General features: G+C 39.4%; 1 protein-coding gene across 4 annotated transcripts in view; it reads left to right on the top strand.

Moving 5' to 3' along the window:
• LOC106867633 (uncharacterized) overlaps positions 1-27,500 on the top strand; it is a 274,630-nt gene that overhangs the window by 118,339 nt on the left and 128,791 nt on the right. For all 4 annotated transcript variants that reach the window (XM_089349994.1, XM_089349993.1, XM_089349991.1 and 1 more), the window contains exon 4: positions 11,983-12,087. In XM_089349994.1, coding sequence (XP_089206120.1) covers positions 11,983-12,087 — 105 coding nt within the window. The remainder of the gene's footprint in view (positions 1-11,982; positions 12,088-27,500) is intronic.

Raw genomic sequence — 27,500 nt, 5'->3', positions numbered from 1 at the left:
AAATGGTTTGGTAGAAATTTAATTGGGTCAAACGGTGCTTTTGTAAGACTTCTTTTCTGAGATTAATTGTATAGAAACAGGTGGACCAGCCCAATGGAAATGACGAAAGTGGGGTCGACCCCTCTGCGGTCATTGAAAATAAAACACCTACATTCTTGAGCAAACGTTGTCTTTTATAACTTTTGGTCAGCCCATTTGTTTTGAGTGAAATTGGTCAGACGGAAACTGTACAGAAGCCTGTCGGATGGATTGTGTCTGTAATTTCCAAGGTACATGCTTGTTATACACCGTATCGTGTCGGGAATTACTTTAAGGATACTCGGGTACCTAACATGAAAGCCGTTCCAACTGTGACCACTTCGTCTTTTTCGAAAATGCAAGAAACCTAGCGTCAGCATTATCCAACCGAGATTCAACCAAATCAAAAAATAAACCCAAATACTAAGCGAACAAAGATGAACCATCCCACTTCCATTGAGCGCGCACACGCACACATACACACACACACACGCACACACATTCACATATCCCCTCTTTTACACACTCATATATTCACACAGATTTGAAAGGCTGTTTGATTAATTTTTTCGCGGACAATTTTCATCATCCCACTACCAAGTATGACACCACCTCTTCCTTTCTCATTCATAAACACAAGAGTATTATTATAGTAGATTATCTCGGTAACCATGGGAGGTATGAAAATATTACAAAGCCCAGCATCACCACCGGGTCATTCTACACATCTGCGTAATTTTTCGCGCAATTCCACCCAGCCGTTGGACTGTGAATCCCAAGAGAAGAAAGAATCGCCCATGTCAAATGTTTATATATATATATATATATATATATATATATATATATATATATATATATATATATATAGAGAGAGAGAGAGAGAGAGAGAGAGAGAGAGACAGACAGACAGACAGACAGACAGAGCTAATAGTGAAGGATTATCAATCTAGGCAAAATACCTTATAAGCTCCCCGTTGGTACACCAGACTAACAATATTGTTGAGATTAGTGAAGAACTCCAGGTATTTTTATGACAGCTTTTATATATATATATATATATATATATATATGTGTGTGTGTGTGTGTGTATGTATGTATGTATGTATGTATGTATGTATGTATGTATGTATGAATGCATACACACACACACACACACACACACACACATATATATATATATATATATATATATAGTTATTAATCCAAACAAGTGATAGTACAGAAGAAATGAAGTTAAAAATACACAGAGAATAAATTAGTATTTAGTTACATTTCAAAATGTATAAATATGCACTTGACTGGTTTCACATTTGGTCTTCAGAAGGGTAGCTCGAAAGAAACTGTCACAAACTGAATTTTTCTGGCCGTCATTGTAAAACTACACACACACACACACACACACTCAAGCTCTCTAGAAACAGACTAGGAAACCCCAACTCAATCCTAACTTTCTTAAAACACCACGTTTAAAAAAATTTACACCTACCACACCTCTGTCCCCCCACTTCCGACAATTATTTCCCCGGTCTGTCTACACCACCCCTAATTATCATTCCACGTAGCTCCACCTACCTGTAAAATATAACTTGCCATAGATTATGCAAAGCCGAAAAGGATCCAAGTATGACGTATTTTGACAAAAGCGAGCAAGCCGAAACTTCGAAGTCACTTTCAACATTCCTTATATTAAGGTTTAATAAACATAAACTCAACTAAAACATTAAGTAATTCTTCCGTTTAATTGTTTTTAGTAGAACTTGACATAAAAAACAAACATTAATGTACGTGTGTGCGCGCGTGCTTCTAGTTTTGTTACTGTTTCAAGCAACAATGCGGTGAAAGCATTTTATAAATGATATCAACGAAAGACAAAAATGTGTTGTTGTTGTTTTTTATCAAAACCTCTTATCTGCTGTAATACTTCTCGGATTTCAAATGCCTTGTGAGTAACAAACACTTGATATTCACTCTAAAACAAGCCTCACTCAGATCCACCATAGCAAATCTACTTAGATTTATATTGTCAACTGTAAATACGCTCTTTGGTGTGTGGAGATATATTAATTTGGTTTCACCCAAACATTTCTGGAGTAAAGATCAAAGAAACAATCTTGTGTAACCTGTAATTTTCTAGTTGGAACCATGATACCTTACAGAAACGATATCAACATATCTTCTGTACCGTGTTGTTGCGTTCTTCTCGCTATGGCAGCTATTTCTGACATTCGAAGTGGAGTTATTTAACGTACGAACGCGGCCGGAAATAATAGGAGAGGATCGTAGTTTGGTAAATGATAAAAAAAAAAATGACAGCAGTTTTATCTTTTAAACAAAACATTTGCAAGCTGATACGTTTCAGGTCAATGCAAATGAGTAATAATAATAATCTACACCAACCGAACCGTGACAGCCAGGAAGAGATAATGATAATAATAATAATAATAGTGTTCAACTCGATACTGCATTTACATTTATGGCGAGGTGTAAATTAAAAGATACCGGATACTGTGTGAGTTTATTCTACATATGGGTGTGCTTACATACATACGTGCATTCATAAATAAATAAATATATATATATATATATAATATATATATATATATATATATATATATATATATATATATATATATATATATATATACGCACACACGTGTTTTAATACACGTGTGTGCATGCGCGCACACGGATATTTTCGCTGTTCCGTTCCTTTTAAGATACAGAACTAAGATCATTCAACAATATTTAGGCCACTTATAGTACATGTCATCTTGAATTGTTGTGTGGTTCCTCTTCGGGTCAAATTTGTTACTTTTATCATTCTATTCTATTCTAATACGACTAATTGTTATTTCAGTCAGTTGTTAGAGTCTGCCCTACACTGGTTATGACATTTCCCAGATGGTTGATCTGGGACGGTAGAAAGAGGGACACCTCGGCTCCCTTGATATGTATTGATTTGTTTAGGTGTTAATAAACAGCCATAATAGAGATTCCTGATCGGGAAATAGAAAGTTTCGATAGCAAACGCTAGGTACTTCCCATTTCTCTCGGTTGTTTCTTTGATGCTAATATTTGGTTCAAGAAACAATCACAAAGAAACCATAGCGTTCACGATGGGATTCCATAGATCGTAAAGGTATCTGCGTCTTTTAAAGTCTCAACCAATAGGAAGGAGTCATGCTCATAGCAGCCTTCATTTCCAATGGCAGCGGTCAGCTGATATTAGATCCTTTGTAAGGGTAGGACTGTCGTAAAAACATATGTAGGCAAGGAATTACAGATGACTTCGGGAAAGGAAGAATAGTAGGAAGTGATTAATATAGGGCCTGGAGTGGGGTCTCTTGGTCGTAAAGTCGTGGGGGTCGATTCATAGACAGAGTGGTGCGTTGTATCCTTGAGCAAGGTACTTCACTTTGCTCCCGTTTATTCAACTGAAAATGGGTGTCAGTCTAGTGCTAGTGCAGCCGTTCCACCCTTCGATATTCCGCTGGGTTGAGAGGCACATGAAGCAGTTGGAGAAAGAGTAGCGTTTACCACCAGGTCCTTCTCGATTGCGATTGACAGCATTGTTCATTGAGTAAGATGGAGTACCTCTGTAGTAGCGGCATAAATTACAGAGTGAGAAGATAACACGACTGAGGGCCAGACATTGGAATATGCTGGTGAGGAACTAAATGACAATCAAACGTTCCCTCCCAGTAGTTCAAAAATCTAGCTCTTCCGGAAAAAATTGACAGTTTTCTTAATTCTCATATCTGAGGCTTGGGCCACGAGGAGACCATCGCGTACACATCCATAGATTTTCACCCACTATTCCTGGAAAGATCATTGGAGTAGAGTCCCCGAGGCACTTCGTACGTCCTCAAAACAGAAGCGTGTATGTATATATAAGGATATCGTAATGAGATAAAGAACCAAGGCTGTGTATAATATAAAACATTTATTATACACAGCCTTGGTTCTTTATCTCATTACGATATCCTTATATTCACACGCTGATATATGACCTACGTTGGACCCCTTATTCGCATAATCACCGAAACTGGAGCTTAACTATGGTCTATCCACAGCACTTACTCAGCGTTACCTGAAACCTCTGGGTCTAATCGACACCATTTTCGCTCATAACTTATATATATATATGGTGTCGCATGGCCAAAAATTACCGTGAATTTTTTTCGAGACACTTTCAAATTTATCAGAATATCGGACTGAGGATTGGAATAGGGATTTTTCATTCTCTTAACCATGAAACGATCGTATCCGATTAACTAAAGACTTGTTTTGTTTATGCTTTCCCCTCCGGTTTTTTGTTCTATGTGTGCCATAAATATCGCCATCCATTTAGAGAAAAATTTGTAGTTTAGAATCAGTAGTTCTTTGACTGCTATTTCTAAATTTTCAGTATGTTGGAGAAGCAACTCAATGCTAATCCCTGTATATTTATGATGATAAATGGTTTTACCGATAAAGGTTTTTTCATACTGAACTACTTGGCAAAATTGTCAATTATTAATTCTATTATTAATTGACGATTCCCTGCCCTTATTCTTGTGTATATATATATATATATATATATATATATATATATATATATATAAATATATAGTTGAAAGGATTTTTTAGATGGTTTTCGTATTTTCATAAAATGATTAAGATTTAGAGGCGGGAAATGGAATGTACGAGAAACTTTATTGCTCACAACGATTGTTTCGGCCCATCCTACGTAGATCCCACGTGGATGGACAGGTATGGCCATTCCTGCTCACCGGCTTAAACCTAAGATCGCTAACAATGTGGTGTATTAAAACCGGGCGAAGCAGGGTTTATTTAACGAGATACTTTTTATAACATCACCTAACAAGACACTTCTGCACCGAGGGATACACCACAAGCAGTTGTACAGTATCTTACCGGCGAAGGATCGATGCAGAATGGGTCGAAACGATCGTTATGAGTTATAAAGTTTCTCGCATACTCCATTTTCCGTTTCTTTCATTTGTTATGTATTCTAAAAAAAAAAAAAAACTGCCAGCAACTCGTAAAATACGAAACCAAAAAAAAAACTTGATAAAATATATAATTAAACCGCAGCCGTGTTTTTTATATTATCTGTGTGTGTGTGTGTGTGTGTGTGTGTGTGTGTGTGTGTGTGTGTGTGTGTGTGTGTGTGTGTGTGTGTGTGTGTCATATATGGAAGAGAGAGGTGGGGACGGGGTAGATAGAGAAATTATGTCTTATCTGCGTAATGAGGTCGACAATGGTTTAGTGTTTGATCGTCGAGGTTTGTATCTTAAGGTTGGGTGTAACATCTCTCATCACTGTCAAACGTCTACACTCGGAATACACGGCTTTCATCTTGAAAGGCCCAAGAACATTGCAATCTCTCTCCTAGTTCTCCAATCGGATTAACATTCTCTCATTCCGTTATTCACCAATGTTCAACCCTCAACTTGTAATTCTCGATAACTCTCTCTCTATCTATCTATCTATCTCTCTCACTCTCTCTATCTCTCTCTCACTCTATCTATCTATCTACCTATCTATCCCTTTCTGTCTCTCACTCTCTCCCTCTCTTTCTCCTTTGCCCTTTCTCTCTCTTCCTCACCCTCTCTCACTCCCTCACTGTTCCTCTCCCTCTCTCTCTCCCTCACTGTTCCTCTCCCTCTCTCTCTCTCCCCCTCTCTTTCTCTCTCTCCCCTTTCTCTCTCCCTCTCTCTCACCCTCCCTCTCACACCCTCCCTCTCCCTCACTCACTATCTCCCTCACTCTCTCCCTCTCTCTCTCCCTCCCTCCCCCCCTCTCTCTCTCTCTCTCTCTGGGTGTTTATTTTAGTTATATAATGAAGTCCCGTGGCTTCGTGGTTTGAGTATTCAGTTCACTGTCGTAACGTCGCGAGTTCAATTTCCGGCGACGCGTTGTGTCCTTGAGCAAGACACTTTATTTCCCATTGCTCCAGTCCACTCAGCTGACAGAAACATGAGTGGTACCCGTAATTCAAAGGGGTCAGCCTTGTCACATTCTTTTACACACTGATTCTACCTGAGAACTACGTTAAGGGTACACGTGTCTGTGGAGTGCTCAGCCACTTGCACGTTAATTGCACGAGCAGGCTGTTCTGTTGATCGGATCAACTGGAACGCTCGTCGTAACCGACGGAGGGCCAGTTATTACACGCGCGCGCGCAAACACACACACACAGATGTATATGTATGTATGTATGTATGTATGTATGTATGATGGATGCGAGTGGCTTTCGAGCAGCTTCATTGTTCCTTAAAACGTGAGCCTCACGTTGTGGATTTTCATTCCTGCAGGAAACTTACACTCTTGTGCTCAGATGTGACAACGATGGGCGCCTCTTGCAACCGGTGTTAACCGGACTTACCACCCAGATTGATGCATACGTTCATACTCCATGGAATTTTTCGTTGGGTATTTTGCTTTTCCCATTATGGCCAGCCGTAGTATGCAACACATTATAGAGGTGTTAAAAATCAAATGACACCCTGTACCCGAGGCCTTTTAAATTGAGAATAGGCCTTGCACAGGGCCAATTCCTCTCCCTCTAAAAGGCGTAAACATTTGTCCAAAAGAGTTCGTCTACATCATCGGATGCAAACAAAGCCACGTGTGTTTCATCTGAGTTTTCCTTTTCTTAGTGCTCTTAGCGTTTCTGGTGACATGCAACCCGGTACGATTTGATGCATCGTTTGGCCGTCAGCAACTAAACCGACAACCCTACGGAGCCCACTTAGTAAAGAGGCTTATTTCCGTTTGATACCAATGGAAACAAAGTAAAACCAGTCAGCAGTCAACAGCATCCGACAACTGAGAGTCAGTGATCCCTAGTCTTAGCATTAAGCGACATAGGTAAACACCTGTATTATCTAATGCCTACACGCTTACCGTGTGTGAATGTATGGATATATATATATGTGTGTGTGTGTGTGTATATAATTTTCCAAAATGATTTCGAGGGATATGTAATCCTAGCGAATACCGTGTTCGCTCTTATCGGATGTCAATAGACCCTGATGAAGTTGCACCGATGTTAACGTAGTTAAATATCGGTGCACCGATATCGGCCTGCAGCGGAAACACACGTAGGTCTTGACGAAGAACGATGTGATTAACTGTATAATAAAACATGGATGTGCATAAGTCCGTTCTCCTGGTCTTTATTAATTTCATTATGTGTGTGTGTGTGTGTGTGTCTGTCTGTCTGTCTCTGTGTGTGTGTGTGTGTGTGTGTGTGTGTGTGTGTGTGTGTGTGTGATAAGAAGCTCGCTTCCCAACCACATAGTTCCGGGTTCAGATCCACTGCGTCTGATGACTTTTTGTGTGTGCATGTCTACTATCCAGAATTGCATGAAAATAAGACGCAGTGTCTTCACGTACAACAATGACGTAATGGAGGAACTCTTATCTTGGTCGACATTTTGTCCATCACTTCAAAGTCTGGCCTTGGCTGAATACGCAACAGAAACCGTATTTGATATCGCAACATCATTAGAAAATCTATCATTTTCAAAAGTTTTCTTTTCTTCCTTCTCTCCAATCATCTCTCTCTCTCTCTCTCTCTCTCTCTCTCTCTCTCTCTCTCTCTCTCTCTCTCTTTCTCTCTCTCTCTCTCTCTCTATCTATCTATCTATCTATCTATCTATCTATCTTTCCTTTTTTTCTCCCCTACTCAAAAATATCTCCTTTGAGAAATTTATAATCCTCATCAAAAGTCCAAGTGTTTCCGCCTCGCTTAGTTTTGTCTCCTGGTACAACGGCACTATTCAAATATTTTTGAAGTTGTGGCTAATATCAGCTCCACTTGTTAAATATTTCTATTCTTTAAATCTAATTAAAATCTCTCCTCGACAGTTTTGTTTTTTAATCACAATTTAAAATATCAGATCACTAAATTCTACCATTTTGTTGTTAAACACGAAAACATTTGGTTCAAAAAGTTCAGTAACTTTCCTATTAGCCAGATGTTTAAACTAATATCCTGCTTGGGAAATTTTGTTTGAAACAAAAAAATTAAAAATGAAAGAAAAAATCGAGTATTTATTCCCATTTGCTTTATTTAGAAGTTTCTTGTAACAGAGTTAACATTATGTTGCCTAAGTGTAACTAGTCTCCATTAAGCACTTAATTTTCTACTTCCCTAAAGAATTAGTATTTGATACTCAATTGCCTTGAAATATTAGTCTGACTAATGCCAACATATAAAACTGTTTTTTTAAAGCATTTGAAATTTCTAGTCTTAAACTTCTTACTTCCATTGTCATTTGACGATTTCGCTCTCGTCAAGGCCGTAACTGTGCTTTAAGCTGTTAACGTCAGTCTAGACTTATTTGTCGGACTCCCTACCTCAAAGACACTTCTCATCTTTACGTTGATATGAAATTCCCAGAACTGCTTCTACTAATCACATAGCTGCAAACAGTTTTATAGTTTTACACCCCCATTCACCTCCAAGATAAACTTTAGCAGATAATATTACAGCCGACTGGTACAACAGTGTTAGCTTCCAGTTGCTCGATGTGTCTACACTGTAACTTTAACTTATTGCCGAATAATGGCAGCGAACTTTTAGGGAATTTCTATCTCTCATCGGTGTGAATTCCCTTTTCGGATCCCTTCAGCTGCTTACATAATGAACGTTAGCCAGAACTTGAAATATGTTAACGACAAACCAGTCTGTTGGAATCCAGCCCCTCTTTCTAGAGCGACTGCAGCATTTATGAGGAATCATCATTATCATTTAACGTCCTTGTTCCACGCTACCATGTGCTAGTCGGTTTAACAGGATCCGATGTGTCCAAGGACTGCATCGCACTCCAGTCTGCTTTGGCATGGTTTCTATGGCTGGATGCCCTTCTTAATGCCAACCACTTTGCAGAATGGATTGAATAGTTTCTTTTAATGTTACAAGCGATAGCGAGGTTTCCATGCAACTTGCAAGACTGCGAACCCTAAAGGGGTGGGGAGCTTTACACTAAGAGGTGAACGATAAAAGTTTGTGAGTAGGGGCTAGAGCAGAACAGGTTTGTAGATGCAGAGGGGCTATATGATTACTCACATTTTAAAACAGGGAGTGAGGGACATTGGAATGGAGCAGGGAAGAGGTAAAAGTAGTAGTAGTAATTAGGGGAGACTCTTAAGGTACGAAGTGTGTAGAAGTGAATGGGACAGACGAGGAAAGGGTAACGGAAGAAGAGATTGACGAACACTGTAATTGTTGAGTAGAGATGAAGGAAGAGAAGAATCGGGGATGATTGATGGTGCGGAGATGCAGAATATGAATCGTGGTGCAGTAGCTTTTTATTCTTTTAAGATCCTTCCCAAGTGACATAGACTCATAAAGCTGGTTTCCGTGGCGTATATATTCACCCACTGGACGGGACGCCGGTCCGTCGCAGGGTGACTCATTTTTGTCAGCTGAGGGGACTGGAGCAACGTGAAATGAAGTGTTTTACTCAAGGGCACAACGTTGTCCGATCCAGGAATCGAAACCACAATCTTATGATCATGAGTCCAACACCCTAACCACTAAACCACACACCTCCACAATAATGATACAATAGACAAGAGAAAGGTGAGAGAGAGAGAGAGAGAGAGAGAGAGGGGTGATATGACATGCGGTTGGATAGATTGGAGGAGTGGGGGAAGACAGAGTGATGGGGATGGTGCATAAAAGGTGTAAGAGATGTGTGGTAGCGGGAAGAGGAGATAATGTAGTGGCTCAGTTTGGTCAATGAGGGTGCGGGTAGAGAGAACAGTGTTAATGGATGGTGTATAGCAAGTGAAATGGTTCTGGATAGGAAGAAGAGTACAACCAAGAGCCGAAGGATGGTGGGGATGCTTTGAGAAGAAATGGTATTGGGCGGAGGGAGCAATTGCACATATTTAAATACACACACACATACATACACACACACACACGTATATATATTTTAAAGATTGGGAAGGCCAGTTTATGGGATTACCCATAAAGGGTTTAACTTTATGATTTATCAGACCTCAAAACCTGTTGGCCTAAAACCCCTTGGAAATATTTTGAAGAGGTTTTAGGCCAACAGGTTTTGGGGTCTGACGATACGCATTAAAGCTAAAACCTTTGTGGACGGGAAACTCAGGGTAATTCCATAAACTAGTCTTCCCCATCTTTAAAATACACACTGCTCTACATCTTTGAGTGTGCTTCTCCAGATTTATGTTTACTACAAACAATTTATATATATACATATATATATATATATATATATATATATATATATATATATATATATACACACACACACATACACACACACACACACATACACACGCACGTACATACAGAGTTATCAGTATTCAGTTTTAGCGAGCTGAGCGGTTCTTCTCTCATATTGTCAGTTATCCCGGTCCTTTGTCATCTCCACCGTGAGGCTGAAGATCCTAAGACAGTAGAGTAAAATAGTTCAATTTAGAATCGCGCCTGTGTGGGAGCCCCAGTGTGCCGCTAACGTACCACCATTGTAGGGTACACATAATAGGTACCCTCAGTCTCCACCTAATAAGATTAAAACGTCCCCTATTTGAATTCATCATTAATAACATTTTATTAATAGACATCGTTTGGTTATAAATAAATTTTGCATTAGAGTTTTGGAATCGCTTTTTTTTTTTCAGCATTATTCTACTTTCTTCATCGTTACGAAATGGTATACGTTCTCTGGGCGGTATTTCGACTGACTTATCAGTATATATATATAACTAAAACAATTTTATAAAGTTATAATAAAACCAATTTTGCATAAAACTAGAGGATTACTCAATAATTTTAATAGAGAACATATTTATTATATCCATACTTTAACAAAAGACGGGTGACAGTGACAGGGGCTGTCCGGTGAAGGCTAAGCTGGTCAGAACTATATATATATATATATATATATATAGTTCGTATTTGCTAAAATATTTTGCGTATTGTAGCATTAAAACCAACTTATTACTTATTTGACTACGGTCATGCTGGAGCACCGCCTTTAGTCGAACAAATCGACCCCAGGACTTATTCTATTGGTGTCTTTGGCCGAACCGCTAAGTTACGGAGACGTAAACACACCAACGTCAGTTGTCAAGCGATACTGGGGGAAACAAACACAAACAATATATATATATATATATATATATATATATATATATAAATATATATATAAATATATAAATATATATATATATATATATATATATATATATATATATATATATATATATATATATATATATATATATATATATATATATATATATATATATATATATATATATATATATATATATATATATATATATATACGGCAGGCTTCTTTCAATTTCCTCTACCAAATCCACTCACAAGACTTTGGTTAGCCCGAGGCTATAGTAGAAGACACTTGCCCAAAGTGCCACGCATTGGGACTGAACCCGGAACCATGTGGTTGGGAAGCAAGCTTCTTACCACACAGCCATGCCTCAACTAAATCTTATATGGATCCCTGTTGAGAACCATTGGCATGTAATTACGTAATTTAATTATTATATAGTTAATCAAGAAGCACTCTGTAGATTGTGACAGTCAATAAAACAGGGATAACATTTTAAGATTTATTCTTTCTTTGCGACCCGGTACCAAATGTTACGCGACCAGTGATTGGGGACCCCTGCTCCAGAGGAGGACACAATTCTAATAATTCAAAAATGTATGTTGTACGGTATTTGATATAATCTATATTTATCTATGATGTTCAAATACATGCCACAGGTCACTCTGAGACCATTTTTCTTTATAATAAGCATATTCCTGAAATCACTGACTTTCCTATAAGACCAGAATTGAATTACGTTGACCAACCAAATTGAGATTTACAAAATTAGAAAAAATAAATTACTTTTTTCTAATGAAAACCTCCTTACTAACCTTATTTGTTTAATTTTCAGGTCAATGCAGCCGTGGAGTCTGTTTCAACGGTGGAGCCTGTAATGGTGGATATATGCCGGCCTGTTCTTGTCCCCCAGGTTTCCATGGTCCCCGCTGCCAATATGGTAAGATCATAAGCTGTTTCCTTTTCATTAAAAGTTATCTTTGATTTCCACACTTACTCCCCGAGAGAGTTCTAATTTATTTACCGACACTAAAACTCCGAGTTGTTTTTTTTTGTTTTTTTCCTTTACACTTTTTCCTTATGAACCAAGTTTTGTGTGTGTGTATATATATAAACATTTGTGTGTGTATACACATACATATGTACATACATCTGATGGTATGTTTGTGTGTGTACGCTATTATTTAATTTCATTTCTAGACCTTTTTTGCCAATGGCGAAAAAGCCGGTTTCTAACCTAATCAAAGGCTACTTCGTTGGAATTTCAACAGATACACACATAGTTGTGCATCTATGTGTGCATATGTGCAAGCAACTGGAACCAGTGCATGTTTTGTTTTATTTGTGTGTACTCATATCTACTATTGAATGTTGAGACATGCGCAGATATACTTAACTGCTAAACTTTTGAAAACTTTTACAACTTTTGATAGTTCTGTTGTTGGCTTGTATTTATAGTCATCTAATTAGCTTTCTCCTTTCTGGTCTTGAAAACCCTAATTTCTCAAGATTCGTGTTGAAGAAGTTAGTTACATATCCAAGTGCGGTGACTGTATGGAATCCCATTTTACACACACACACACACACACACGCACGCACGCACGCACGCACGCACGCACGCACGCACGCGCGCGTGTGTGTGTGTCGGTCAGGTGTTCATAAGTCCGAGACAAGCGGACTCTAAAAATATTTTGACCAGTAATATTTGATGTAGACGTTGATTTTGGCCAGTCAGAAAGTTACCATTAGTTTCACGCCTATAATGGTCTTATCAATATGAGCGGCTCATCGGACCTGCTGGCCGGGAACATATTAACTCTAACTAATGGCGGTAGGAATACAGTCTTGATCGGCCAGGTTTGTGAAAAAAAAACCTTGAAACGAAATTCTTTGAAATGAAATCTCCATCTGGGCAGGCTGGGGTTATTTCCCTTGACCGGTTCCATCTCGCCCAGAAAGGGTTTCGCTTCAAAAGATTTAATTTGTTTTTTTTTTTTTTTACAACCTCAGCTGACAAAGACTATATTCGTACCTCCATTAATAAAGAAATTATGAGCTTCCAGCCAGCAGGTCCGAGATGAGTTGCCGATATTGCCAAAAGCAAAATAGACGTGAAACCAATGGTAACTGTATAGTAAAACGGAGAGGATCAAATAGACTTTGACAAATTAAACTAGAAACACCTCTGCGTATATTTGGCAAGACGGATTCCTCTGACAAAAGCGTATTCCTGGCAATTCTATAGGTTGGTTCAGCAGTCTGTATAGAGTTGAAACGGCTGTTTCTGGTATACTCATATAACCTTGGATTTAGGTTAGAAACCGGTTCTTTCTCTGTTGGCAAGAAATCCTTAAAATAAACTGAATAATGACATACATTATATTATCCAGATTATAAATTCACATTTATACCAAAAATAATCGGTGCATTTAGTTTTGTTAGTAAATGCCTAAATGACAATCTGGATAAGCTAGGGTTTTCAGAAATAGAACTCAACCAACGCATATATTACAAACACTCTGTAAGTGGAACAGTAATAATATACAAGACTTTTCTCAAGTTGTGACATTGCTTTTGTTATCTACATTTCAACGAGAGAGCTTTGTATCTTTATTAGAAACCAACCCCTTCCTAACGGGAAGAATTTTAAAAAATTGAAATCAGAGGCAAATGAACATAAATGGATACGAACAAGTATTCAGACATCCGTTCGTTGTGACAAGCGTTGACAAATGTATCGCTAGGACCATCAGAAGGGGAAGACATATCAGTTCTAATACACGCTTATTGCTTCCTGTGTTCAAGATCGAATCCCGCTGAAATCGGCTTTCCCATTTTCCCCTCTATGTGTGCGTACGCGCGCTCGCAAATATGTACTTATATGTGTACTTAATATCAAAGTTTCGATCGACGGCTAAGATTCCTTTCTAATCCCCCAAATGCTAATTATAGTACCTCCTCCTTCTCCTCCAACCGCATCCCCCCCTTCACCCCACACTTCTACTTCCTATTACCCTTTCCCCCATACACACGCCCAACACCAACATTATCCTCCATTCTTTCATCTCTACACCTTCCACCTCTCGCCAGCCCTCTCTCTTTCTCTCTCTTTCTCTCTCTCTCATTCTTTCTCTCTCTCTCTCTCTTTCATTCTTTCCCATTCATCTCCCTCTCTCCCTTTCTCTCCATGGGGAGTTGTGTGAGGAATTCATTACGTCAGCCTTCTTTACTGCAAAACATCTTGAACGAATTCTCAGAAATGGGATAATCAGCTTTGCTGAAGATAACCCCGGACACGCGACAGGTCGGGAGTCGGGAGGGAAAGGCTGCTTGTGGTGGTGGGAGGGTAGGGGGTTAGTGATGGTGGAAAGTGGTTGTCCCTGGAGTGGGGTGGAAGAAAAAGACACAAAGATCCTTTGATTGAAACAGAAATAATTTCAGATACACGACACCACCAATAATAATAATAATTCTTTCTACTAAAGGCACAAGGCTCGAAATTCTGGGGGAAGGGGACTAGTCGATTACATCGACCCCAGTATTTCACTGGTATTTAATTTATTGACCCCGAAAGAATGTAAGGCAAATTCGACCTCAGCGGAATTTGTACTCAGAACGTAGCAGCAGATGAAATACCGCTAAGCATTTCGTCCAGCGTGCTAACCACTCTGCCAGCTCACCGCCTTAGATAGTAATAATAATAATAATAATAATAATAATTCTGCTTGTTCCCCCGTTACTTAGCCCGTCTGTAACACTTCCACGTGATTAGTTGAAGGGGAGGGGAGGAGAGAGATGGGTCGGGAGAGGTGGTGATGAGTGAAATGTGTAATGTTTTTTTGACTAAGTTTTTTCCTCCGTTACTTAGCCCGTATGTAACGCTTTCACGCGGTTAATTGAAGGGAAAGGCGAAGAGCGAAAGAAAAAGGAGCGAAAAAAAGAGGATAAGGCAAAGAGTGAGAGAGGAAGAGGGAGAGTGTTGTGTGTTAAGTCTATAAAATTGTGCTTGAAGTATATAAAGTGCATTAAGTAATCATCGTCTTCCAATTTCCTTCAGTTTTCAATGAGTAGCAGACGAGCGACTATCTTTTGATACATACATAGCACAGGCCATGCTTTCGGGTTTAATAAGTCCTGGGGTCGGTTTGTTCGATTAAAGGCGGTGCTCCAGCATGGCCACAGTCAAAAGACTGAAACAAGTAAAAGAATAAAAAAGAAAAAAATATATGTGTGTGTGTGTGTGTGCGTGTTATTTGTTTCAATCATTAGACTGCGGCCATGCTGGGACACTGCCTTGAAAAAGTTTTAGTGGAATGAATCGATCCCAGTGCTTGTTTTTTAAGCCTGGTACTAATACAATTAGTCCTGTCGATCCGCTAAGTTACGGGGATGTAAACAAACCTAGATCGGCTGCCAGGCGATGGGGTGCAGACACACACACACACATATACATATATATGGTGGGCTTCTTTCAGTTTCCGTCTACCAAATCTACTCCCAAGGTTTTGGTCTGTCCGAGGCTATAGTGGCAGCACTTGCCCAGGGTGCCACAGAGTGGGGTTGAACCCGGAACCATGTGGCTGGGAAGCAAACGACGAACTACACGGTGTATGTATAATAACTTGTGTACTGTGTGTGTGTGTGTGTGTGTGTGTGTGTGTGTACGAACACAGGTTACGTTAAATTTGGGTATTGTTCGTGATGTTGTTGCATTCCAAGCCACATTTTATATACACAGATACAAGTATTTATATACACAGATACAAGTATTTATACAGATACTCATACACACACACACACACACGCACACACCACATGCACGCGCGAATTCTCACGCGCACCACTTACGTATATATATATATAACATTCACACCTACACATACTCGCAAACATATACGTACACATGCATTCTCTTAAATAGACCTACCACGCATACACAAGCTCGCTCACACACACACGTACACGCTCACACACACACACACACATACACATACACACACACATAGATTAAAAGTACTTCCTCGCCCTCTCTTCCCTCGCCATACCCACACTCACCCCGTCCCTCCTGGCTACCAAACAATCAAAGAATGATTCAGAAATGACCCGAGTTCTTTACCTTACAATGAACATTAATTAAACTAATTAAGCAACTCCATCGTGGCGGCGGCAGTGGGTGGCGGGTGGTGGACGTCGTCGTAACGATGTGAGGCTGGCGAAGAAGGTGGTGGTGATGGTGTTGGTGATGATTATGAACGGTTGGTACAGCTGATGGTGTTGGGAGTGGTGGTGGTGGTGGTGGTGAGAGTTGTGATAGAGGAAGGGGCTGTAATGATGAGGTGGGTGAGGAGAGAGAAGAAGGGGAAAGTTGGGTGAGGAGCATTTTGATGAGGGATTTCTGCTGCAGTTTTGTAATTAAACAGATGGTGGAAGATGATGACAATTAAAGGGCTGGGTAGGGTGACGGTGGAGTACATCAAAAGGGCATTCACACACACACACACACACACACACACACACACACACACACACACACACTCACACACACTTGTGTACTGACTGTTTCAGTATCGTACCCTGGTTTCGTGGAATTAATTAAGTTGCATTACTTTTCGCCATTGTGCTGTGCATAATGGAACCGCGTGGTGATGTCAGTGTATATACTACATACATACATTTATGAGTGGGGGGTGCACGCGTGATTATATATATGTGTGTGTGTGTGTGTGTGAATCTGACGAGGGCGAGCAAGCCGAAATTTCGAAGTTACTATCAACCTTTTCCATGTAAAACCTTATGTATGTTCTCTACTTGAAAGTATCGAGTTTAATTTTAAACTATTTTTAATATACAATTTAGCATAAAACAGACATTTATATTTCTATTTGTAACGGTATTGTTAAGGTAATGGTTGCCAGTGTAACGGTTTGTATTATGATATTTTGGGTTGGCAACTAAGTTCCCGCCGTTTTTTTTCTTAATTTAAATTTTTTAAAAGGTTTAATAAAAAAAATAACAACTAATTAATCAATAATGTATTCACTCTTGTTGTTACAACTTCTTCTCGACGTTCAACAAGATTTTCAATACCTCGTTGGTAGAAATCACCTGATTTCGACTCGAACAATTGATCCAACCAAGCTCTCAATTCTGCATTAGTATTTAATGAAACTCCGTGCATAGTATTTGAAAGAGATCGAAAGAGGTGGAAATATGCTGGTGCCAAATCAGCAGAGTATTGCAGGTGTGGCAGCACTTCCCAGCCATGCGTTTGAATGACTTCCTTGGTTATATTGGCGATATGAGGGCGGGCGTTGTCGTGCAGCAGAAGAACTCCATGCTGCTGATTAGGTCTTTTCTCTTGAATAGCCGTGTTGAGTCGTTCCATCTATTCAACATAGAGTTCCGCGTTGACCGTTTGGTTCCGTTCAAGCAATTCATAATGGATAATCCCTTCCCAGTCCCACCATACGTACAACATCGTTTTACGCGGATGAAGATTTTGTTTCATGCACCGTGTCGCTTGTTTACCGGGGCTAAGCCATTCCTTACGCTGCTTCATATTGATGTACAGGCACCATTTTTGGTCGCCAGTAACGATTCGGTAAAGAAATCGTTGCTTGTGTCCATGAGTTGAGCGGTGACGAGCAAGTAAACTAGCGGAGATTGTGGCTCGTTGATTTTTGTTCTTGTCCCTTAAAGCATGCGGAACCCATGCTCCATACTTCTGAACCTTTCCCATCGAGTGAAGATGCTTCTCTATAGCAGTGTGGGAGCATTCCATTTTCTCTGCCAGTTCCCTTGTCGTTTGACGAGAATTTTCGTGCAAAAGTTGGTTTAATTGCTCTTCATCGAACTCAACTAGACAGCCAGAACGAGGTGCGTCTTTGAGGTCAAAATTTTCATTTTGAACTTGGCACACCAATCACAAGCGGTCCTTTCAGCAAAATAATATAATAATATTATATACACAGTATATAAAATAAGAGCTACTAATAGTGTCTTGCCATGAGGACACAGAGATAAGGTATGTTATAAAAATTTGCTTTCCACGTGTCACTATAGCAAGAAACTATAAGTAGTTTTTATTTTGAATACAGCGTACATCAAATGATATTTATCTCTCACCGGAAGGAGTACATTTTTTTATCCTACCTTAAAGGAACAGTAAACTCTCACTCTCTCTCTCTCTCTCTCTCTCTCTCTCTATATATATATATATATATATATATATATATATATATATATATATATATATATATATATATATATACGTTTATGAATTTGTGTTGCAAGATTCCTGATGTGAAACTGTGTGTTGAAACAGTTATTGTTGTTTTTCGGGATGGTCATTCTTTTCTTCCATTTTTTGTTTGCCAAATAAACACACACACTATATATTTGTTCTTCACTCGTTTATTACTGTTCTTATTCTAACTCATGTCCACTGTCCAGAAATGTTTCGTCACACATCTGTCACCTCTTCAGCGACACTTTTCGTCCTCGTTAGAATAAGAACAGTAATAAACCAGTGAAGAACGAATATACAGTGCGTGTGTTCATTTGTCAAAATAAAAAAGACAAATGACCCTCACGAAATACAACAATGTGTGTGTGTGTGTGTGTGTGTGTGTGTGTGTGTGTGTGTGTGTGTGTGTGTGTGTGTAGTGGCTACTACAGTTTCCATCAACCAAATTCCTTTATTGAGCACTGGTTGGCCCGGGGTTATGGTATAAGGTACTTCTCTAGGTGGGAGTGAACTGGAATCCACGTGGCTACAAAACGAGCTCCTTAAATACACCGCCATGCTTACATTTCACTTTCTTCGGAGTTGCCGATTAAAAGAAACAACAAAAATGAACGTAGACGGTGCATGTGATAGCTGTTACATTTAGTTTGTTTGGGGTGCGGGGGTTAAGTTTCAAGATTTCTAATGCAAGACTCCGTTATGGTGAGATGACGTCACTGTGACGTCATCAGTACACGAGGTAATGTGTGACAATGCGTGCGGTGGCTGGTTATGGAGGTCTTAACTTCAAACAAAAAGTGAGAGGTCAGAAGCATGCATTAATGTCCCATAATAGACATTAAACATCTCATTATACACACACACTCTCTCTCTCTATCTCTCTCTCTATCTATCTCTCTCTCTCTCTCTCTCCCTCTAGTATTTTGTATGGTGTTTAATCAAACATTTACTATTTTCTTGTATAAAGTGTTTTGCTGAGAATAAAGTCAAAACTCCTAACCAACGCCGAGAGTTATAAAATAATGCTTGCACATTTTTGCTCGAGCCCAGCAGTTTCTAGGAAGTGGGTCACAGTTTCTAAAAAGTGGGTCAGTCGATCACACCGACCCCAGTACTTTTCTGATACTAATTTTATCAACCCCCAAAATTTTGACACAAGGCCAGCAATTTGGGGGAAGAGGGAGTTAGTCGATTACATTGACCCCACGGCTTGACTGGTACTTTATCGAAAGGATGAAAACAAAGTCGGCCTCAGCGAGATTTGAACTCAGAACGTAAAGACGGACGAAATACCGCAAAGCATTTCGCCCGGCGTGCTAACCATTCTGCCAACTCGTTTTAAACTTTGGCGCAAGGTTAGCAATTTCGGATGACGGGGCTAAGTCGATTAAATCAAACCCAAAATCCCGGGGCTCACCTGGCACTTATTCAATCAACCCCGAAATGAGAAAAAGCAAAGTCGGCCTCAGCAGAATTCGAACTCAGAACTTGAAGACAGATGAGTTTGTTTTATGTTAATATCGCTAATCATTCTGTATATAATTATACTGCATGTTCTTGTTGTTAATGTTGCCGATTATTCTGTGTAGATAGAGGCTGATTACTTTTTAATGTTGTTAATTACACTGTATGTAATTTTACCTCTTGTTCTTGTTAATTACAGACTTTTACCATTCTTTTGAGATTTCTGTGATTTACAATTCTCTCCAAGTTCTCCTCATTAATTATATTCATGTTTCTACTTCCTTGTTTAAATTACTAAGTGTTCACTTGAATCCTGTTCCGTGTCCTGTTTGTACGTTTGCGGTTTCCATCTTGTCAGGTTGTTTATTTTGGTTGTGTACTTAAGGTCGTATTGTTTTATGCTGCCTTCTAGAATATGTTTTAGAATTTTCTGCAACTATTTTATGGAATATGTCAACAATGGGGATTGTTGTCTATGTTGTCTCATGACTACACAGACACCTATAAGAATAAGCGAAAGCAAGGTACATGCTATAACGTCGGACATACTATGAACCATCACTCGCTCGCGTGACGGCTGTGGTTAATACGACAGCGTGTTGTGATGATGTTGATGAGGTGGACATAACATACACTGAGTAAAATTCGCTATGTGGTTCTGTTGGTTAGGAACGCGAGTAGAAAATGGTATCTAAAGTGAAGTTTGTAAAAGTGTTATTAGGAGTCTGTTGTGTTGCTTCGGGTATTATCTGCATTGTTTTTCAGCCAGGATGTGTTGTGTAGGTTGTCCGTCTCAGTGATTGTGCTTGCTCAAGTTTTACGATAGTATGGCTGACATACGTAATTTGGTGAGACACTTAGAAGGTCGATTATTGTGTTTGTGTGTGAAAAGAAGTGATTATAGCTATGTATAATAGTTCATGATAGGCTGGGTTATAAAAACCCTTGGGTGAGAAAAGACAGACAGCCACCCGCATGACTTGAACACGCATCCACCGTAATACAGCGTATCACGAGGTATTACTTATAATTGCATGTGTATTCAAGATACTCCATAAGCTACTGTTTTCGTATTAAGATTGTGTGTGTGTGTGTGTTATGTATTCTTTCACGTATCCATGATACACATATGCACAAATGTATGTATATATTTGTTTGCTTATGTTTGAGGCATATGCATGTGTGTGTATGCGAATGTAAATATATATGTGTCTTCACACACACCATACACATACACACTCGTGTGTATGTCTGTCTGCGACGTTACCGTATTTCATGCTGACTTTATCTTGAACGCTCCCATGCTCTGAGCGTTGACATGTCTTATTAGTGCTGTTTATGTCATATGTGGCATGCGTGGACAAGTATGATTGATCTCTATGGATGTTATGAGGCCTCATATTTTGGATTTGTTCTGCTCTCTCTGATGTAGTTTACAATTTCTCTTGTCTTTCGTTAAGATATCATTTCGTTTATTGCTTCAAGCAAATATAAATATCGAGTATTCTTATTCTTTTTTTCTTTTACTTGTTAGTCATTTGACTGCGACCATGCTGGAGCACCACCTTTAGTCGAGCAAATCGACCCCAGCAGTTATTCTTTGTAAGCCTAGTACCTGTCGCTAAGTTACAGGGACGTAAAAACACAAACATATACATACATACATACATACATACATACATACGACGGGTTTGTGCTTGTAACGGTAATGATGGGGATGATGTTGTTGTTGACGGCACTGGTGCGGCTGTTGTTGCGGGGAGGTATTTGTGTCTTTTCAATGATGTCTCCCCGCCCCGCCCCCCCCCCCCCACACACACACCTGATCATACCTACCAGTTTTTGTGTTGGTGTTGGTATGCTTTCATTTCTTTTTCCCTCCTTAGACCTGCCGACTTTTTGCCATTTATTGTGTCCCACACAATGTCTTCAGGAATGTTAAGGGTTAGTCTTCTGCCATCCCTTTTCAATAAGGATTTTGCGTTTCCTAAATCGTCTGTCGACAGATTTATATTTTCTTATGTTTGCTTCACTGCAGATACGAACCCGTCATGGCAAGGTTTGTTAGTTCCGTCATTTTCAGCTACTGTGTTGGCGTTAGTAGTGGTGGCGGGGGTGGTTGAACTTGCACGTGCTGTCTTTTTCTTGGTTTTCTTGTTCATTGTTCTTGTTGTTGTTTTGTTTGACTTTTGTGATGGCGGTGGTGGTGGTGCTGCTGTTTTCCCTTGTTCTTTATTTTCTGTTGTTGGTGGTGATGTTGTTGTTGTTGCTGCTGATGTTGGTTCTGCTGCCACAACCTTTTTTCATGTTTGTTGGGGCCTAAGTGCGAAAGTCAATTTCACCTTCAAGACTCCCTCCCACAATCGTCTCTTCTCCATTTTGCAAAAGAGACGCCGCCATTTTGAATATTTCACCCTCCAGAGCAGACGACAATGACTTTTGCTCAGACCCTTATGATCTGCTCAAGTTAATGACACATTATATAACAAGAGGGGAAATAAAAACAGACTTATAACAATGAAAACGATTGGGTAACTCACAGAGCACTCGTAAGTAATGTAAACCTTACGATAAACAACAATAACAATAATCCTTTCTACTGAAGGCACAAGGTCTGAAATTTGGAGGGAGGGGGTAAGTCGATTAGATCGACCCCAGTACGTAACTGGTACTTATTTCATCGACACCGAAAGGATGAAAAGCAAAGTCGACCCCGGCGGAATTTGAACGCAGAACGTAAGGACAGACGAAATGCCGCACAAGCATTTTGCCCGACGCGCTAACGATTCTGCCAGCTCACCGCCTTAAAGAATAATAATAATAATCTTTTCTACTCTAAGCATAAGGCCTGAAATTTGGGGGAGAGGGCTAGTCGATTACATCGACCCCAGTGCATCACTGGTACTTAATTTATCCACACCGAAAGGATGAAGGGCAAATCGACCCCAGCGGAATTTGAACTCAGAATGTGGCGGTAGACGAAACACCGCTAAGCATTTCGCCCGGCATGCTAAAGATCCTGTCAGCTCGCCATCTTAAATAATAATAAAAATAATAATAATAATAATACTTTTACCAAAAAATGAGGAAACTGCAGTCATTATGAATGTGTGTGTGTTTGTGTGTTTGTGTGTGTGTGTGTGTGTGTGGTTACTCTACGGAACTGCGTAATTGACGCCGAGGGAATATCGCCTTCACTTATAAAATTGTTACTTATCCCGAGGTCCTCCCTAATCGAGTAAGCTCAAGATCAAAGGCATTCCGTCATTTTAGGCACAGTATATCCAGGAATACATTATCTTAATGTTCTTTTGCTTTTTTAAGAAGTAAGATGTGATTTGAGAGAGATTTAGCTGTTATTTCTAACAGGCAGAGTGTTCACGTAAGGACTTACCACTCGTCTTGGTGTATGCATTTGTGGGATCTATTTCAAAACGGGGGCACCAGTTTTCATTTATGTTTTATGTAGTGTTTTTGGTACCGAAAGACTTTCAAACTTCGTATACTTATCTATTTTGTGTTATAGAACACAAAAAAAATTTTGTATTCGAATTTATTTCATGTAAAAAATTGTCTTATTTCGATAATTTCTACTAATCACTGACGTCTATTCAGTTGAAAACAGTTAGCGCTGTAACGGTGTATATCGTATTAATCCCCTAACCCTAACCCTAACTAGACTGTTAACCCTAACCCTAACCCTAACCCTAAAACTAACCCTAACTCTAGAATCCGAACTCTAAAATTGTTACACACATAGATACGCACAGCGTAATTTATTATATAAACAATATATGCGTATAAATTACGATTAAACCGGATGAAATATGTCACAGGGAATAACATTTTTATGACCGCCCAGCAGTAACTCTATTCAGCTGAATAGACGTCAGTGATTGGTTGAAATTACAGAAATACGATAACTTTAACATGGAATAACTTGCGATGTACGTTTTTTTGTTAAGAAGACTAAGAGTAAAAGATGTTTTATATGACACATTCTACCAGTGTCCCAAGTTTCAAAGTGTTTCGTTAGTGTTTCGTTAAGAAAATACTGGTGCCCCCGTTTTGAAATAGATCCCATTTGTGCATGTGAGCATGTGTGTGTGTGTTTGTATAAATATATGTATGTATATAGGTATACACATGTTTGTGCGTATATGTATGTATATTTGATAATTGCACATATAACCTGTATGTATATGATACCCATATTATACTGCAAAACCACTTGAAAATACTATTTCAAACCCGAAGGAAATACAAGCATGAGCGAAGAAAGAAGAGAAACGAAAGAACACATCACTTCAACACTAAGGGTTTCAGTTGGTCGTACGTATCTGTAACGAACGTGTGTGCATACGTGTGTGTGAATAACAAACGTGTGATGTGAGGACCGTGTGTGTGTGTGTGTGTGTGTGTGTGTGTGTGTTTGAATCTATGCTTACCTTGCAAGCCTGATTAATTCCCACCTGACACCTATGAGGTTCACTCGCTAAAACAAAACCACAATAAATATATTCCATCTTATATCAACACCTCCCCGCCAACAACATTAGTCTTATGTTGTGTTTCTCACTTAACTCGCTATTTTCAGATTTCAGAGAAATAACAAAACTTCAAAACCACTCAATATTTAAGAACAACGACATCACTCAGAACGGAGATGCATCAGGCACACATTTTACTGCTCTGCTCTGTCGCTAGTTATAGAGAGCCATATGTGCGTGTGTGTGTGTGTGTGTGTCTGTGTGTGTGTGTGTGTGTGTATACACTCACACAAATGTGGAACTGGCTGTAATATCTTGACACTGCGTAACTTCTCAAAGAGGCTTGTGTGTTAAAAGAGACAGAACTCGTTCAGAGTGTTGGCAGATTTCCACGTGCAGTGTTTCGACCTAATTTGGTCAAATGGCGGGAGGGGAGTCCGAGCAAGCTACAGGATTTTACACAAGCACTAAGCTCAGACTGCATCGCTTCTTGTAACAGAAACAATTGTAAGCTAATGAAAGGGATTACGTGATTCTTGTTCCTTTGCAATTCATTCATACACACACACACAAAAACAGTATATTGAAATTTAGACATATTCGTTGCGTTTATCAACATTGCGAAAAGAAAAGGATCGGCAGTTTATGAAATTCTTTCGTTTACGTACTCTGGTTGTTAAGAAACGCGTGTTTGCGAGTGTGAATGCGCGCGCATATAAGATATCATGGCCGAATGTTCGTCGCCGGACTCGGTCTCTGAATATATAATTCTATTTTACTTATTAATATTTTTAGTGGAGATGATGACATTGATGGTGATGATAAATGTGTTGCTGCTGTTGATGGTGGCGTCGGCGATGGTGGTAACGATGATGCGAAACAGAACGAGTAATTCAGTATAAACATATTCACGGTTGGTTGGTGATGGCACTCCCAAAAGACAGACAGAAATGTAATTACATGAAACGTGTTAAACAGTGTGAAACTTGTGGCTAAAGAAAAAGCATTTCAGTAGAAATAATGTTTTTTGAGGGCAGTACGGTGCAGAGGGCCTAAATGAATGAAGCTGGGGTCACTCATTCACCTTTCAGCCTGTTATACCCATCCATCATTACATTTGATAAAATTGGGTGGAGATAAAAGGGAAATAGAATAAAACCCTAACCCTAACCCTTCATAACCAACCCTTTTCGACTGGTTTTGAAGTTCTGAAGGATGGACATGGACAATATATAATTAGGGGTTCACCTTGAAGGTACAGAATGATACCTGGTAATAGAAACCACTGAAATGATTGATGCGTGCGTGTGTGCGTGTATATGTGTTCATATATATTTACACATATGTCTGTGTGTGCGTATATATTTATATATATACACACACACACGTGTAAATAAACATACATATATCTATATTTATATACATGTCTGTTTGTGCATAAATGTGTGTGTGTGTGTGTGTGTGTATGAACGTTAATTGGAAAGAAATGCCTCGATAGAGCGTACTACATGCTGTGTGCCAGGTAGAATAGTATTTATCGTATGTAGTGTAATCAGTGGGAAAACTTCAATCAACTGAAATAATCTTCGCAAAATACAAAACAAAACATATCACAACATCTTTATTAAAAATAACGTTAATGTACATTGCACCCAAAATTTGCTGCCTCCGTTGCCACAAACACAAACAAGCAATCCACTTCTTTCTGAAATTGCAGTAAAAGAAAGGCCTTTTAAACGGTGTGTGCTATTCTAAGGCTTTTCCAAGCTAAGGTCTTTCTTTAAAATAACAGTGAAACAAAAATCTGCATTTGCTTTACTGAAAACCTCTTTGAAAGTACATCCTCGCCACGTGTACATACAATCAAATATATAGCAGGACGTTTCGATACTTCGTTGTCCAAATATATCTGGAGTTTAACAATTCTATACTCGCTTGAACAATTATATAACAATTATATAATCGATGGAATTCAGTCGTACTCTTCGATATTTTTAGTTCAAACACAGTCGTACTCTTCGATATTTTGGTTCAACCATTATTGTTCCCTTTCTCACCAATTTCCATATATAATATAATACAATCCTTTCTACTATAGGCAGCAGGTCTGAAATTAGGTCGGGTGGGGGAGATAGTCGATTACATCGACCCTAGTGCATAACTGGTACTTAATTTATCGATCCCGAAAGGATGAAAGCAAAGTCGACCTCGGCTGAATTTGAACTCAGAACGTAGCGACGGATGAAATGTCGCTTAGCTTTTCACCCAGCGTGCTAACGATTCTGCCAGCTCGCCGCCTTAATGTAATGACAATATATTACGCTACAATATTCTACACACAGGTACACATATACACCCGCTAAGTGTGGTGTAGTTGTTCCCTTTCTCCTTATATGGAAATAGTAACTGATAAAAAGAAATGAGTTGCGTAGTTTTCCAAGCCAACCTGTTCTAGGGTATTCCAGCTGTGACCATCCCGTCTTTTCCTCGTATCAGGAAACGCAGAATCACATCGAGATTTTTCTAAGATGGTGGTTTGTAATGAGGGAGATTTGGTTACTATTTCAACCAGATCTGGAGACCATCTTGTCGTTACATAATGATTTCGAAACTGAGAATGGTTGTGGCGGCGACGGGTGGTGGTGCTGGTGGTGATGTAAATTACCTTGATGGTGGTGTAGTAGCAATAGCGGCGGTGGTGATGGTGTTGTCTATGGTAATGGCGATGGTGAAGCGGTATCTAGCTATAAATGATGATGATGATGATGGTGGTGGTGGTGTTGCTCTGACGGTGGTAGAGATTATGCTATGACAGTGGTGGTGGCGGTGACGGTATGAGGGTGGGGATTCCGGCAATGGTGGTAATTGTACGTTGGTGCGATGATGGAGATGATGATGATGATGATAACGGTGCTGATGACGAAGAGGATGGTAGGCTTGGTGGTGGTGGTGGTGGTGGCGGCGGCGGTGGTGATGGTGGTGGTGGTGATTGTTGTTTCCGTGATAAAATGTCTTAACACAGGACAATAGTTTGATTCTTATTCAAAACATGACTAATGTCCGGCTCGGCTTCCACAAACATAACCTCACCCTTTTGTCATACACACACACGCACACATACATACATACATACATACATACATACAATCACAC

This window comes from Octopus bimaculoides, chromosome 3 (genome assembly GCF_046866305.1).
Source record: "Octopus bimaculoides isolate indiv1 chromosome 3, ASM4686630v1, whole genome shotgun sequence".
Lineage (NCBI taxonomy): Eukaryota > Metazoa > Mollusca > Cephalopoda > Octopoda > Octopodidae > Octopus > Octopus bimaculoides.
The sequence above is the reverse complement of the archived record's forward strand: the minus strand, read 5'-3'. Positions and strand labels throughout refer to the sequence as shown.